The 16,920-nt window shown below is 39.8% G+C and overlaps 1 protein-coding gene and 1 non-coding gene across 3 annotated transcripts in view; both read right to left on the bottom strand.

The window, feature by feature from the left end:
- Smp_053220.1 (aldo-keto reductase, putative) overlaps window positions 1-15,463 on the bottom strand; it is a gene marked incomplete at both ends in the record, with an annotated part of 16,675 nt that extends 1,212 nt beyond the window's left edge. The window contains 8 exons of one of the 2 annotated variants that reach the window (XM_018790661.1): window positions 1,121-1,203; window positions 2,556-2,712; window positions 9,108-9,331; window positions 11,384-11,461; window positions 11,498-11,614; window positions 11,652-11,819; window positions 11,858-11,927; window positions 15,338-15,463. In XM_018790661.1, coding sequence (XP_018646059.1) covers window positions 1,121-1,203; window positions 2,556-2,712; window positions 9,108-9,331; window positions 11,384-11,461; window positions 11,498-11,614; window positions 11,652-11,819; window positions 11,858-11,920 — 890 coding nt within the window. Of the gene's footprint in view, window positions 1-1,120; window positions 1,204-2,555; window positions 2,713-9,107; window positions 9,332-11,383; window positions 11,462-11,497; window positions 11,615-11,651; window positions 11,820-11,857; window positions 11,928-15,337 lie in introns of those variants that run through there. The other variant, XM_018790662.1, reaches the window with a different exon arrangement.
- Smp_tRNA_02173_Pseudo_TTG.1.1 lies at window positions 9,631-9,702 on the bottom strand. The gene has a single exon. It is a non-coding gene (tRNA).
- Window positions 15,464-16,920: the final 1,457 nt, after the last annotated feature.

Raw genomic sequence — 16,920 nt, 5'->3', positions numbered from 1 at the left:
GATCTAGCTTCAATTGACTCATGATTTCAACTGTGAGAATTCAGATTTAGTTGCTAATTTGTCTTAGCGTCCTCCAATCGATCTGCTTGGGAAGGTAGGACTTAATAGTAAAATAGTTACAATTAATATGGCTCGACTGGGTTATTAGAATGAGCAAGCCTGATCTCCACATTAAGGGAGCAGCTACGGTGAAGAATGTGAGAAATGTTATAACCAATAGGGAGATTTCTAAAGGCTACATTAAACAATTTATTCGCTTAAATTGTTAACGTCGGTTCATATTTAAGAAGGTTAAAGAATGATCAAAGAAATAAGAAATCGAAAAAAAACAAGTAAACGTTGATAGTGTGTAGACTAGTTTTACTGGAAGTGTACGGATGACTGACATAACCTGCCACCTCTTACTATGAAGGGCCATTTATTCTTAGGAAACATGGAAAAGAGACTACAGTAATGGCGATGGCCTCATTATTTATTTATTTAAACACATAAATACTGGTACAAAGAAGAACCAGATACATATGCGCCATACAAATCTCATCAGATTTGTATGAGGGCTGTGATACTGCCCAGGTGCCCAAACTGAAGCATCTGGTTTTCTTAGGGGGCCACAACCGGAGCCTTTGAATTAAAGGTCTAATCCACAAGGCAGTGGATTAACGTTAGGAGGTGCAGTAACATGGTAGCCGGTGACCAACAATTGGTTCATACGCCATTTGTTCCTTCACGATACTGGAGCCTATGTACACCATTGGTTTGGAATCAGGGTTTTCCAACTCCCCTAGGTGGACACTCCACATCCACCAACCCGGTTAAAGCGCTGGACATTTGCTTTTTGTCCTCTCAATTTTGTAAACAACACCCACATTGCGAGAAGGCAGTGAGTAGGACTTCACTGGCAGAGGTTGTATACGCGTGGCCAGGTGAGAACATCTGGAGAGGGAGAGCGGACTCCCCCCACTGTCGGTCGTACCAGGGCATTTGGGGGCTATTTCTGATTAAAGACCACAAAATTAACGTTTAGAAGCCAGGCAGTAAAATAACAAATTTACAGAGAACAACTAAAAATAATCTAAAGTGAAACCATAAAATATGAACCTTTACAAATATTCGAACTTACTTCAACAATTTGAATTGACGTTCATTCAAACCTTTTGTATTCAATTCATGCATTTCCTCTTTTGAAAGTTGGAAATCAAATACCTTCACAATAAACAACAAAAAAAGTTATCAATCTAAACAGTAAAAAAGAACAAACTATACTACTTATTAAGATATTTGAGTAAACTTTAACAATCTAGTCACTTGATTTATGAACAATTAGGTTACATATTCACAGTCAAATAGTCACCCTTATTTAAAGAATTCAGATAGTAATATCATTAGATCATAAATAAATAGATACATAATCACACTGATAAATATACCGGATTACTATTGAATAGTAATAGTAATGCTATACAAAAATCACATTCTCTGGGGTATGTTCCAAAACACTCAGTAGTAAATATTGTAAAACTGTAAGTACTATTAAGAGTCAATCAGTCAGTCAGCTACAACGTTGCTACTACCTTGACGTGGTGGTCGGGCTTGCCTATCGTGATGAACCAATCGAGCTATACTGGCTGGAACAATCGTTCCTCAAAGTCCTACCATGCCAGACAGGTCGGTTGAAGAGCGGTGAGACTAAAAGCAGCAAACCCAAGGTCCGAAGGCGAAGTCGTACTGATGACTGTACAGAGGTGTGACAGCAGTAAGGTATTTCCTTCAGACAACCAGCATGACAGCGATGCTGCCTTACCACAAGGAGGGGTGGAGTTAGAATAGGTCGACCCTAAAAATACACACCTGGCCTTATCCCACGGATATCCGTCTCCGGCGGTAAGGTCCTTTGAAGAACGGAGCTAACACAAAAACTACCCACAAAAAGGTCGTGTGTGACCGACCTCAAGCAGTTGTCCCTTGGGCATTGCGGTCACGCTCTCAGGTCATTAAGACCACTTCTAACCAAATTTCCTTTTCAGGTACCTCTAGAAGAACCCTTCCACGGTGTGGGCAACCGGGAAGTGATAACTACCCTCATATTTCTGACTGCACTCAAGACCATTGTACTATTGAGAAGTAAAGTGTGGTTACTAAAATGAACTGAGTCGCGAACAAAAACAAAAGAATTGGTGGCATAATTGTAACTATTGTGTTACTAGATTTCAAATTGTTAGTCATCGAAAATGGACACAACACAATCTCAATACTTAGCATAAAAATCCTCACAATTACTACACTCAAGAACGTGGCCTAACGAGAAAGACAATCTAATTCGTGAATGAAAGTGAAACAGCACAATCATAAGTTGATTGATGCTAGAAATGTGGGTTACTCAATTCTCATAAAACATGAAAGTTTAAAGTAGGTCATAGAAAGAGTGTAGAGATGACCAAAACCGTTAATTGACAAATTTATTGTATGTTGTGTCTCTACAAGTATCACAAACATAGTTAACTTATATTCATAATAATAATCAAATAAAACAATTACATCGACATAGACTATCATACCCCAAAGTTTTCTTCAATTCGTTTCGGTGTTACAGACTTTGGAACTATTATCAAGTTTCTTTGAATTAAATAACGCAAGAGAACTTGAGCCGGTGTTTTACCGTGATGTTTAGCAATTTGTAAAACCCAAGGTTCCATGAGTAAATCAACTCTTCCTCTAGAAAATAGAAAAATAGATTTTAACATCACAAAACAAGGATGGATAGAGTTAACAAATACATGAGACTAAAGACAATATGTATCCCCAAAGGCCTTGGTATGGCTGAGTGGGAAGACAATCCGCTCTCCCTCCCGAAATACTCTCACACAGGGCTACGCATATACAGCCACTGACAGGGAAGTCATACTCATTGCCTTCTCACGGCCGCGCTGTTGTTTATGAAATTGACAGGACGAAAAGTGAATATCCGATGTTTTAATCGGGTCAGTAGATATGAGTGATCCATCTAGGGAAATTGGAAAACCCTGATTCTAAACTAATGATCCATATTGGCTCCAAGATCCTAAGGGAACAAATGGCGTATGAACCAATACTTGGTAATAGGCTACCATGAGACTGCATTTCCCTACATTGCTCCACTGCCTTGTGGATTAGACAAAGGCTCAGGGTGTGGTTTTCTAAGAAAACCACTTGTTTCAACGCTCTCAGAAAAATCTTATTCACAATCATCTATTAACATTTGTTTTTACTTCTTTTGTACTACACCACTTAAGTATCTCTCTTTATTCTCAATTGGCGTATTTTATTTTTCATCGAATACAGCAGCTCGCCTATGGTGGAAATCATTTCCTATCTAAACAATTTCAAGTCACTGACTGGTCAAGGGTTAAATAATACCGCCGACTACGAATATTGAAAGTTTTTCTAAAACCACGAATACCATTCAAAATGGCCACCTTCAACGTTTGTACACTAATGTAGATCGGAGAACAGATAGTGTAATGAACAAAAACACGAGTAGGAATAATCGAATGTATTTAACACGAAAATTACAGAATATCTCAGTAAAATCTGACAACCATACAGTAAACAGTTGATTTGCAAAATCACAATCAATAAGTCTCAATCTTGATTATTTCTTCTGTAAATATGAGTCTATCTTCTCTGATTTCATTGTTCATGCATTTTCATACCAATTGCGTTCCGTTTCGGTTTTTTCCTTATCAATCTTCTAGTGAAGTACATTCTATGCCTGACCATTACCATATACTAATTATATGGATATAAGTAACCCACACCACAATAGGGTCGGTTGTCTTTAGAAAGTCTCAACACCGATGTCTCTCGTCTATCCGAGATCTGTATTCAAGACTCTAATGAAATACTACAAATTCGCTCTCAATCTGTCACTTCAAAAAGCTTGTTTCAAGTTTTTCCGAGGACCCTATGGCATCTTCATCTGGTTTGGCTGGCGTTGGTATGGCACTAGGCGCCAGAGCTGAGGAAGCACTGACTGATTGGATTCGCATTAACCGTCAGCTACGTGCTGTTAGATTAGAAAAATCCCACAAAGTGCGAAGAAATCGATATGAGAATCGTCTTTTTGTCTTCTCCGCCTACGCTTCGATAGATTCCCGACCGTTGCTGCTACCTTGACGTGGTGGTCGGGCTTGCCTATCGTGATGAACCAATCGAGCTATACTGGCTGGAACAATCGTTCCTCAAAGTCCTACCATGCCAGACAGGTCGGTTGAAGAGCGGTGAGACTAAAAGCAGCAAACCCAAGGTCCGAAGGCGAAGTCGTACTGATGACTGTACAGAGGTGTGACAGCAGTAAGGTATTTCCTTCAGACAACCAGCATGACAGCGATGCTGCCTTACCACAAGGAGGGGTGGAGTTAGAATAGGTCGACCCTAAAAATACACACCTGGCCTTATCCCACGGATATCCGTCTCCGGCGGTAAGGTCCTTTGAAGAACGGAGCTAACACAAAAACTACCCACAAAAAGGTCGTGTGTGACCGACCTCAAGCAGTTGTCCCTTGGGCATTGCGGTCACGCTCTCAGGTCATTAAGACCACTTCTAACCAAATTTCCTTTTCAGGTACCTCTAGAAGAACCCTTCCACGGTGTGGGCAACCGGGAAGTGATAACTACCCTCATATTTCTGACTGCACTCAAGACCACTGTATTCATAATCAATCTCCTTCTTCAATTCTTACTATTCCTTCTACCTTGACTTTCAACAGTAAACTTCCTCTTCCGGTTTCCTCCTCAAGTGTCACCATGGCCAACGATTCTAGTGCGCGAAACACTGTCCCAGGTCTACTAAAACCTCGCTCCAAACTACACATTGGAGCCTTCAACGTACGTACTTAAGTACTTAAGTCAAATCGGCCAACAGGCCTCCTTAGCTAAAACCCTAGAATCTCGTACCATTGATGTATGCTGTGTCTCCGAAACAGGCATACAGGATCCTAGTGTGGTCATTCACTTGACCTCACCTCGCCAAAATGGACAGCCAACGAAATACACGCTCTGTGTATCTGGCGACCCGTTGGCTAGTTCTCGTGGACTTGCAGGTGTAGGCATAGCACTAAGTACAAGGGCAGAACAGGCACTACTAGAATGGATCTCCGATAACAGTCGCCTGTGTGCTGTCCGGCTAAATGGCTCCGTAAGAACTCGGAAGGATAGAGACACACGTCGTTGCCTTTTCGTCGTTTCTGCCTACGCTCCCACTGACTGCAGCCATGATGAACTGAAAGATGACTTTTACAGAAAACTCTCTGAGTTTCTTCAGAAAGCTAAGCGCTCAGACATAGTAGTCGTAGCGGGTGACTTTAATGCCCAGGTAGGCAGCTTAAATCAAACAGAAAGACATTTAGGTGGGTGTTTTAGTATTCCGGCTCAACGAACCGATAATGGTGATCGTCTGTTTCAACTATGCTCAGACAATCGTTTATTTTTAGCAAGCACTAATTTTAAGCATAAGGAGGGACATCGTCTAACATGGCGACCACCTTCACCAAACCAACGATGGACTCAAATAGACCATATTGTTATCAGTCATCGTTGGAGAGGCTCAATAGAAGATTGTCGCTCGTATTGGAATACTTGTTTAGACTCTGATCACGCTTTAATACGAGCGCGCATTTGTCTGCGCCTCAATGGACGCAGGAAAAGTACACTAAGAAGACCCATTAGGATTGAACTGGAGGACGAGAAAGCCAAATGCGAATTCCAGAAACAACTGAGTTCACATCTAGGCAGTTCTGTAAACGAGACTGACCCAGATGCTGCTTGGAAAGACACACGAACAGCTGTGGAAACAGCAGTAACATCTATTAGTTATCTAAACCATAGGGCTCCAAAAAACCAGTGGATATCTTCTAAGTCTATTTCACTGATGGATTCGCGTAAACTCATCCCATCAGGCTCTGAACACGACGAAGAGCGTAAACAAATTAGATCTAGGTTAACTAAAAGTCTAAGGAACGATCGTGAGCAGTGGTGGACAACGAAAGCAAAAGAGATGGAAAAGGCAGTGGCTGTAGACAACACCAGCCAACTATTCAGACTAATAAAAGAAACCGGAATTAGGAAGTCAAGTGTAAGTGAGACAATCTCGGAAAAAGACAGAACCCCTATCTGCTCTCAACCCAAACGTTTAGAACGATGGGCGGAACACTTTAAGGAGAAGTTTAGCTGGCCTTCAGCTACTGCACAACTACCCACTATTCCCAGCAAACCTGAATGGAACATTGAAGTAGGCCCCCCGACCGTACTTGAAGTTCAAAAGGCTATAGGTAATCTGAAACGAGGAAGAGCAGCTGGTCCAGATGGATTGGCTCCAGAAGTCTTTAAATATGGTGGTCGAATTTAAGCGATTAGGTTGACTAATATTCTGGCTAAAATCTGGGAGACGGACGTAATGCCATCTGACTGGTCACAATCTCTGATTGTCCCAATATATAAGAAGGGGCCAAAATCATCCTGTGATAACCATAGAGGGATTAGTCTGACTAACATAGCATCTAAAATACTAGCCTCAATAATTATCGGGCGCCTAACTAAGACTCGTGAACTGCAAACACGAGAAAATCAGGCTGGCTTCAGACCTGGTCGTAGCTGTATCGACCACATATTCACCATTCGTCAAGTTTTAGAGCACAGACATGCTTATCGGCGTCCGACAATGATAGTTTTTCTTGACTTAAAAGCAGCATTTGACTCTGTAGACCGAGAGGTTCTGTGGCAGTGTCTGTCATTGAAAGGTGTACCTCAGAAATACGTAAACCTTGTGAAGGCTCTTTACTCGAACACTACCAGTCGAGTGAGAGCTTATGGAGAACTGTCATATGATTTTACAACCTTAAGTGGTGTCCGTCAAGGCTGTCCACTATCCCCATTTTTGTTTAACTTCATTATAGACCTGTTGCTGGAAATAACACTCTCGTCGACTGAATTTACAGGAATTGATCTTCTACCAGGAGGTTAACTTATCGACTTAGAATACGCAGATGACATAGTCCTGTTTGGTGAAGACGCTGACAAAATGCAGAGTCTTCTGTTAGAACTGAGTAATAATGCCAGGATATTTGGGATGCGTTTCTCCCCATCCAAATGTAAATTGTTACTCCAGAACTGGCCTGCATCAACACCTGAACTAAGGATAGGGAGTGAAGTAGTCGAACGCGTCGACAACTTCACTTATCTTGGAAGTCTGATCAGCCCTAATGGGTTGATGTCTGACGAAATCACAGCACGGATTCAAAAAGCTCGTTTGGCTTTTGCCAACTTACGTCACCTATGGCGAAGACGAGATATCCGTCTATCAATTAAGGGACGAGTATACTGCGCAGCAGTTTGCTCTGTTCTACTTTGCGGCTGTGAAACGTGACCATTAAGAGTAGGAGACACTCGTAGGTTACTAGTATTTGACCACAGATGCCTTAGAAATATTGCTCGCATCTGCTGGGATAACCGGGTAAGTAACAGTGAGGTTAGACGCAGGGTATTAGGGAATGATGGTAAATCAGTTGATGAGATCATGAATCTTCATCGACTGAGATGGTTGGGCCACGTGTTACGTATGCCTGAACACCGATTACCACGACGCGCAATGTTGACCAGTGTAGGGGATGGTTGGAAAAGAGTTAGGGGCGGCCAAACCAAAGCATGGCATCAGTGCTTGAAGTCACTGACTTCTAGTCTGAGCCGTGTTGGTAAATGCAGACTACCTGGTTGGGGTCCGCGTGACTATTGTAACCAATGGTTGGAGACTGTAATATGACTCAGAATCGATCAGAATGGCGTAAGTGTATATACTCTTTATCTTCCCTTAAATCTTGAGACTAAAATTGCTTCATGACTTTTTTCCTTCCTATACTATATCCTTATATACAACCTTTCTTTATATACTACCACCACTGAATTAATTACTTCTATGGATCCGGTGTTCATCTTGTTGTGCTAACGAGGTATGGCAACTTGGACCGATGCATATATGTGCCTGGTCCTACGTTGTCGCTGACTGACTGACTGACTGACTGACTGACTTCGATAGATTGCAGCCCGGATGCGATCAAATATGAGTTTTACTACCACTCAACTGTTCTTCTACAGGAAGTGCGTTCGACAAATATTGTAGTACTAACCGGAGACTTGGATGCTCAAGCCATAGACCTGACCTTTTCGAGTTCAGGATGTCAGACGACTCTGTGTTTGATCATCGTTGTCTTCGAAGGATTGTTGACATCCAGTGGCAACACTATATTAGCAATGTAGAGGTACGGCATCGCGTGTTCAGGAACAGCGACGATAATTCAATTAGTGTCACTATCTTGAAACAAAGACTCCAGTGGCTTGGAGATGTTCTACCAATGTCGTCCTAGAAAATTCTACGTCGTGCATTATTTTCCGACGCTGAGACTGGTTGGAAAAAACAGAGATGGTAGTTTTATGAAAGAGCGCTGTACAGGACTCGCTTATGTTAGTCCTTCACAACTCCATCTTTGGGGTCCTAGAAATGGTAGCTAGAGACGTTACAAGACATGGCTCAGAATAGAAGCCAGTGGAAATCCTGTCGTAACTTTCTTCATAAAGACGTAACTTCTTTAATTTAAAGAATTCTTTCTGGATGTATTATTCCCAACTGAACTGTTTCTCTCATTATTATTACTATTTCACTCTCATACACCAATTTCTGTTCGGTGTTCTTTTTATTATACACACTTTCATTCTCTACCTCTTCGCAACCTCATTGTTGTTATGTTGCGCATATGTATTCGGTGCCCCTTGTATCAATGTTTATGACTTCAGATAAATTTCATGATACGTAAATATGGTAAGATGAAATAAGGAAAACAATGACATCTAAACTTAGCTCAAACTTCGTGCATTGGTTGAAGTTAGACATTAACACCGTTAGATGCCGGCTCAGTAGTTTATCGGTTAAGTGCTCTGGCTCGAGACTGGTAGGTCCTCGATTCGAATCTCGCGAGGCGGGATTGTGGATGCGCACTGCTGGACCAAACGGCTGAAATCTCTACAAACCCCCCCCCTGACTAACATTAAACATGGTTTAAAAAAAAAGATAATTAACTCACGGTGAAGCAGCAGGTGAACCAAGTGGAGCATAAGCAGTTACAGTTAAACCAATCGATTGTGCATATTCAACTAATTGTATATTAGGAAAATTAGCATGAATTTCAATTTGTAAATTAGCTGGTTTAATACGACAATGTTTAAGAATATTTTCAATTTGACGTTTGTTGAAATTTGATAAACCAATAGATTTAACTAAACCATCATCAACCAATTTTTCCATTTCCTTTAAATAAATAGGAACAAGTATATACATGTATTTTAATACGTTAAATTGATTTGAGTTTCAGCCATAGGTTACTATTTAGACATGAAGCCAGGTCATGTAAAACTTTTCAACCGTTCAGAAAAGATCCTTACATTTCACTTATAATAGATATATGACTAACTAATGTTTTGACGTATGAAACCAATTTATTAAATACGATATAGTGAGATATTAGTGGCTAGCAGTGGAATCCACGACGTGCGTTTCGTCCTGTTAGGGACTCGTCAACTGGATGTACCTGCATCTCACAGTTAATGTTCACTCTGGGACACGAACCCAGTACCTTTCGCTTCAAACGCCATCGCGTTATCCACTCGGCTAATGAGTCCTATAGTGAGATATAGTTTAAGCATTACTATTAATGGCTTTATTTAGTACTGTATTTTTGACATAACATCGAATTCTTAGCACAAAGTACTTCAGTAAGTTTTCGTTTCTTACTTCTTGGTCTATCCTCACGTTAAATATTGAGTGATCACCAGTTAAAAGTTAACAGTCCAGGAATCGACATCTGAATAATGTACATTCTTTTGGTTGCATATTCCCAGCAACCATAATATCTCTGATTGGGTTTTTTTGCAACTGATTAGGTTATGCGACTAATCGACATAATGATGTGTTAAAACAAACAAAAACAGATAACTTGTTGAAATATCTAGATGGCAGGAACAGGTAGTTCAGATATCCAGGAAGGTTGCCAAAGAAAGCATAGACTAACAAAATATGTTCTTAAGTATTAATACATACATATTAAGTAGTGCAAATTAGCGGCAATCGATACGACTTACATATGAATTAAAGATGAACAAATAAACACCAAATTCAGTACTCAAAGTACCGCAAACACAGTATACCACAAAGAGAAACGGGGTAAAAATAACATGTTCTAAGAACTGGAACAGCTATTTAGTCAAAGCGTTGCTAATAAAGTATCAGAAACTTTCTAGCGTTGCATATAAACGTGACTTCCTTTTTACGATACATTTCGATTATTATATACCCTGATAAACTGCAAAACGTGGATCAGTGACGTTCAGAGTAACTAAGACTTGCTGAAAATTACAGATTTATGTACGCAAGACATCTCAAACGCGAGTAAACTATTCTAAACTGTCTAATAAAGGATTTCACCAGATAAAAAGAAAGCCCTGAAATCAAAAATTTCCAGATAGTTTTAAACTTGAGTACTTTACGGCGCTTAATGCTACATTATTCCTCAAAAATAACTTTCCACAAATGTCTCAAATCCACGAACTAAGTTACTCAAACGATGAGTACTTATTTAGTTTGCAATGAATCATACGATATGAGGTACCAAACTACAAATCAGGGATAATAAACTAAACTAAACTGACCATAAACCTTTCAGAAAGTTATAGGTTAATCTGTTAATAATTGACGCTTAATTTTTGGATTATAAGTAACGTAAAATTTGAAGCACATGAGGATCCATCCAGGTCGCATAACATTACATCAACAGTGAGAAGAAACCAAAAAAATCAAAATCGGTGCTGAAAACAGTACAGATTCGCCCTCGGACGGCAGAAAGACAAAACGTGGTAAGTTTATTTTCCGATTAACTTATATAGCCTAATGGGATATTGTTTCTCGTGAACTAATCACAATTTCGAACATCAGGTAACTTTTAAGATTTTATAGAACAAATAATACGTCGATGAAAAAATAACTAAAAGTTATAAACATTCGTAGTAACATTACTAAACAAACTTGTGGTAAAATTCTACCAGATACTTTCCTTAAGTGAGGAATAGAGGACATTGTGGGACTCTTCTATTCAGAAATTGAGTCCACATTGAAGCACTCCACTAAAGTTACTAAAATACAAAGACTACGTGAGTCAGTATACAATTCAGGCACTACAAAACAGAAGTTCGGCAGCCCACTGCAAAAACCGAAGGTACACTAATGGTAAAACTGTGATTATGCGGTTAATGTTATGCTTCCCAGTGAAAACAAATAAAAATACATGAATTTTTAGTACCAACAAACCTTCCAAGTTTCCTCATGTGGTACTTCATCTACACAGAAATTCCCGTTCGAATCAGTGGGAAAAAGACATTCACCATACTGTAAAATAGGGTCAATAAATTGCACAAACTTTACTTGGAATGGAACAGGCCAATGAATTAAGTACAAATCAAGGTATTTAAGACGCAAATTCTTCAAAGTTTCTTCACAGGCTTTCCTGACATGCTCAGGGCGGAAAAAAGTATTCCACAGCTAGAAATAATTTAAAGAATATTAAGTGAATAATTACCTTAGAAGTAACAAAAACGTCCTCTCTTTTTAAGTTTAGACTCTTTAATGAACATTCCAGCGCTCCACCTATTTCCGCTTCATTTCTGTAGACATAAGCACAGTCCAAATGTCGATAACCAACTTCTAGAGCTTTCTTCACAGCCACTCCAACTTCACCAGGTGGACTCTACAAAGTGTATAATATTAGAAATTTTTCTTGCGAACATTCCATGTTCCGAGACCAATGATTGGGATAGAACGACCATTATTCATTTTCAAGGACTCCATGATTACGCTGGAAAATAAAATAATGGTACCGATATTTGTGACTGTTACATTATAATTATAAAAAAAGTGGAGGAAAACAAACATTAACAATATGGAAGCGTTATACATATGGAGGTTAGATTTAGTCTACAGGTTTATATTAATCTGAAACCACATCATGAACACAGAAGAGGTTGACAAATCTCCGCTATATACACTAAAATAACTTTCTGTACAAAAGCAGGTCCACAATAAACCCAGACTATTTGCTGATGAAGACAACGGATTACTAGAATGTGGATTTTTTATTGACCTAGGTGACTGATGTGTGGCCGGGAATGATGATTGGTTGTTTTGCTGAGTCATACATGTAGATAGTGTGACAGGTGTTATATGTATTATATATTCCCCTATCCTTATTATTATTGATTGACTGTTCCTTGTTGTTGGACCGTGTCGGATTTCGATGTGGAAATATATTGACATTCTAGTCAGGTTAATCTCGTGTTCTTGATCTTAGCTGTGTTGAAGTCCTGTAGAATGGACACTGGGTTGGAATCTAGTGTAGATATTCGTCTCAGGTAAATTAACGTCCCACATACGTGTAATAAGTGAAATGATTGTTATAACAAGAAACCCTAGCATTATAACAAGTATCCTACCGTTTATAACAATGACTTTATCATATTTACGTGAATAAATTTTCATCTTGCTCACCCACACATTATTACTTTGAACTAGATTGTGAATTTTGAATATTCATAAGCCTACGACTAGTCTGCAATCGTCAATACACTTGGCAAAAGTAGGTAATTAGTATAACAAGCGGATTGTCATAGATATTTATTTTTTTAAACATAAATATTGGTACAGAGGCAACAAATAGATATGCGTAACATAAATCGATTTACGTGGGGGATGGACAGCTGCCCAGACGAAAGCAGGTGGTTTTCTTAGAAAACCACACCCTCAGCCTTTGACCTAAAGGTCTAATCCACAAGACAGTGGAGCAATGTAGGAAGATGCAGTCTCATGGTAGCCGATGACCGACTATTGGTTCATACGCTATTTGTCCCCTTAGGATCTTGGGGTCATTATGGACCATTAGTTTAGAATTAGGGTTTTCCAATTCCCCTAGGTAACTCACATCTACTGACCCGATTAAAGCGCCAGGGATTCACTTTTCGTCCTGTCAATTTCATAAACAACACCGCGGCCGTGAGAAGGCAATGAGTATGACTTCTCTGGCAATGGTTGTATGCATGCGGCCATTTGAGAGCACTTTGAGAAGGCGAGCTGACTCTCCCCACTCTCCGCCGTACCAAGGCATTCGGGGGCAACTTGATGGATAAGGACCTGAAGAACAGTGCTCAACCACTAAGAGAGGTTATTCGCTACTGTGGTGAGTTACAAACACATTGTATGGACGACGTACAGACCGCCAAGGACTTGATGATATCGTTCAGAAAATTTTCCGGTTATACTAATCCAGTTAATGTTTTGCAGAGACAAGAACGGAAACCAGATTACTTTCATAATTTCGTTGATATGGATAATGCTGGAGTGCAGGCTGAAAACATTCGCGTCCAGTAAGCGAGTGTCAGGTTGTTGGACACTCAAATACTATTAAATCCAAAATTGGTACATCACGTTTATCAATGTATATGAGTGAGTTCAACGAAAGTCACCCTCAACTTACGCGTCAGCACATGTTGACAGCAAGATCGCAGCTGTGTAAGTAACATTTGCAATTTAAACCAGTTCCGAATTTGCAAAACCACGCGGTTTTGCATAACATGGCACCAACCATATTAGACTTGAGTGTAACGGTCTAAGTCAGTTGCGCGTAATATTCCAAAGAGATTCATTATTGAACCATTAATTTTATGTTTTCCTTTCTCAACCAGAGGAAGTGAGAACCATGAATCCATGTCTTCAACAAAGCACGAGGAACAAATTTGTAGGTTTGTTAATATTTTTATTATCACCCAACACTACAAATGGTGGTGTTCTGATTGCCGGATAATAATCCCATAACTTTCATGCGCTAAATCTTGTCCTAAGTTATGAAACCCAAGGTAGTCAGTGGCTTCATACTACTTGACACTAAAGCTAGTAGTGCTCTTCAGAACTGCAGGTTTCACGGCGGCATATGGAACAAAGCTGCCCTTTTTTGTTTTCGGTCACAAAGCTCATTAAAAACACGTTTTATTATCCATTATCAAGGAGAAAGACGTTGCGAAACTGTATGACGGTTGATGCCGCGAAATGAAGGATAAACCCCAATACCGTTGTTGAAAGAGGGAAGGTAGTGAAAGTAATTTGAAATGACAACCTACTGCTATTCTCTAGGTGTAGTGCTGTGTTAACAAACATTACTGTAGATTTGACTTTATTTTGTCAGTTGTTAGTTAATATAAGGGTTGCAATCCCACAATCATGATTGTTATCAAATTTCAAAGCTCAGAGAACGGTTACTACGGGTCTAGAAAAGGTCTACAAACGCCCTGGTATGGCCGAGGGTGAGGAGAGTCCACTCTCTCAAAATGCTCCCACATGCATACAATCAACGACAGGGTGGTCCTACTCACTGCCTTCTCGCGTAGAGGGCTTTCTTTAAGGAAGTGAGAGGACGAAAAGTAAATGCCTGGCGTTTTAACCGGGTTGGTTGTGGGTGAGAATTCACCTAGTTGGACTGGAAAACTCTGATTCTAAACCAACCCTACACATGGGCTCCAGGATCCTGAGAAAAAATGACGTATGGACCTATCGTTGGTCACCGGCTACCATGGGACTGCATCTACTTACGATGTTCCACTACCTTGTAGATCAGATCTTTAGGTCAAAGGCTCCGGGTGTGGCCCTGTGAGAAAGCCACCTGCTTCGGTTTCGGCACCCGGACAGAATAACAGCCTTAACACAAATCAAATGATTTGGGGGGGCATATGTGTTTGATGCCCCTTCGTAGAAATATTTTTCAAATAAATAAATAAGGTCTGAATAGCAATGCTGATGTGTCAATAGGGCGATGATGGTTTTGAAGTCAACAATATTGCGATCACAATTTTCTAACAAACCATCCCTTATGTATTTACATTTACTGCACTTACACGTGATACATTGAGACAATTAGACACATGTAGTAAGTCTGTATGACAACATGTTGAGTTTGAAATCAGGACACATTTATGAATGTCCACCTACTTACTAGGGCTATACCTAACTCACTTATAAATGCTGGTTTTAAACCAGTGTGAAGGATAAGGATTGTAATTTACAGTTGAAAGTTAGAAACAGGGATTAGATTTTGGGTTTCCATCACGAACTAACATCAGCTAAAGTGTCAAGACACCATTTAGCCAAATGGATTAAGAATTCCGCGCCGAAATCCAAGACCTGTTATAGTAAATCTGATTGATTCGTCCATAAATCATAGTCTAACCATGTTTAGCCGAGAAGTACGTTATGTCTCAGAAATATACTCACATTTAATAGTGAATGGAATCGACAACAGTATACGGTAGCACGAGTATAAATCAAGAAAATCCAAAAACTCAAACCAACGGGTAGTGTAAGGTTACAAATACTCTACACCGTGGACATGCAAACAAACAAAGCCATTTTTATGTATCATACCATGAAACCTAAAAGCCTTTCATAATATGAATAAAATGTTGAATTCGCTTTAATTATTTTAACGATCCCCTTCAAATTATACTCAGCCGTAGTGTATTATGTTTATACTCTTACTCTCAAAAATACGTAATCGGTCGTTTTCAATAAATGACTTATGTTTCTCGTCGAAGCATAAAAAAATCCGTTCGTGTCCTCGTTCTGCAGATATTTAGTCTATCGGAGTTAAAATGGGGCAATGGGAGAGTCCAACTAACGTTGCAGTCAATAGTAGATGACCATCCCATCGCTGAGTCGGGCAATGATACTTCTGTAGTATTCTTGCAGAAAAAAAAAACAGAATCTTACCAAATAAGTAGTTTAGTTGGATGCAAAACAAAAGGAGAAGCGAAATTCGTAGGACGGACTACCTGTTGCACTTTTCAGTTCTGTGCCATATATTGACCAGTCCCTGTTAGCCATTCTTGACCTTAATGATTCATACCGGATAGTTCGATATCTATTGATCTGTCCTTCGACAGAGAAACTGATCAGTTTGGTGGATGATTCGGGCTGGGCTAAGTGACATCTTGCCAGCCTTACAATCCTACAGTATTGTACGAGTTTTCGGTCACTGTGGAATCCAAAATACAGTGTAACACACATTTATCTAGAACAGCGTTGGTCGCCGAATAGTCAGGAGTTCCATTGTCGATTGACCGAACTCCTTGAGGTTGATTAACAAACAAGGATTCCCTAAAGGAACATTATTTCATATATAGTGCTATTCTCATCGTGATTCATTGTATGTCTCGTCCGTGAATCCCCTTCCAATTTTTGTTTGTCGCTTGGTTGTGCATCTGGCTTAATTCGCAATTTTGTTTGCTGACATGGACCTCAGTCTATTATGGTGAAAAATATAGGTCGCTAAACACTCATCAGTCGGTTTCGGTTTGCAAGCTTCAGTTTGGGAGGTATAGAAGGTAGCTCACGTAGCTTTGTTAAATGTACATGATATTTGATACCTCGAAGACCCTAACTGGGCTGATAATTGTCAGTAAAATATTCAATCTTTGACATGCTCACTCTGTTTTCTAGGTTAAACTGTTCAGAGCAGCTATCCTCCAAGGTGCAGAAGCAATTAAAAACATTGGACCAATGGTTTTCTAAATACATAAGATCTACTTATTCTGAAGAATGAGAGCATTCAGTAACACTATACGATGACACGAGTTTTATAATCTTGACAACCTGACATTTAGAACTGAAAATTGACACAGTGTGGTTTCGAATGGGCAACGAGTTCGAATACTGTTGCACAATCTATTTTGATATGTTCTCCCAAGTAAAGCGCTCCATGTACGTTTTTCCTAACCAATTTTCCCTTTTTGCGCAGTGATATCTTTTCC

This window comes from Schistosoma mansoni (genome assembly GCF_000237925.1).
Source record: "Schistosoma mansoni, WGS project CABG00000000 data, supercontig 0041, strain Puerto Rico, whole genome shotgun sequence".
Lineage (NCBI taxonomy): Eukaryota > Metazoa > Platyhelminthes > Trematoda > Strigeidida > Schistosomatidae > Schistosoma > Schistosoma mansoni.
This window is presented reverse-complemented; position numbering and strand designations above follow the sequence as displayed.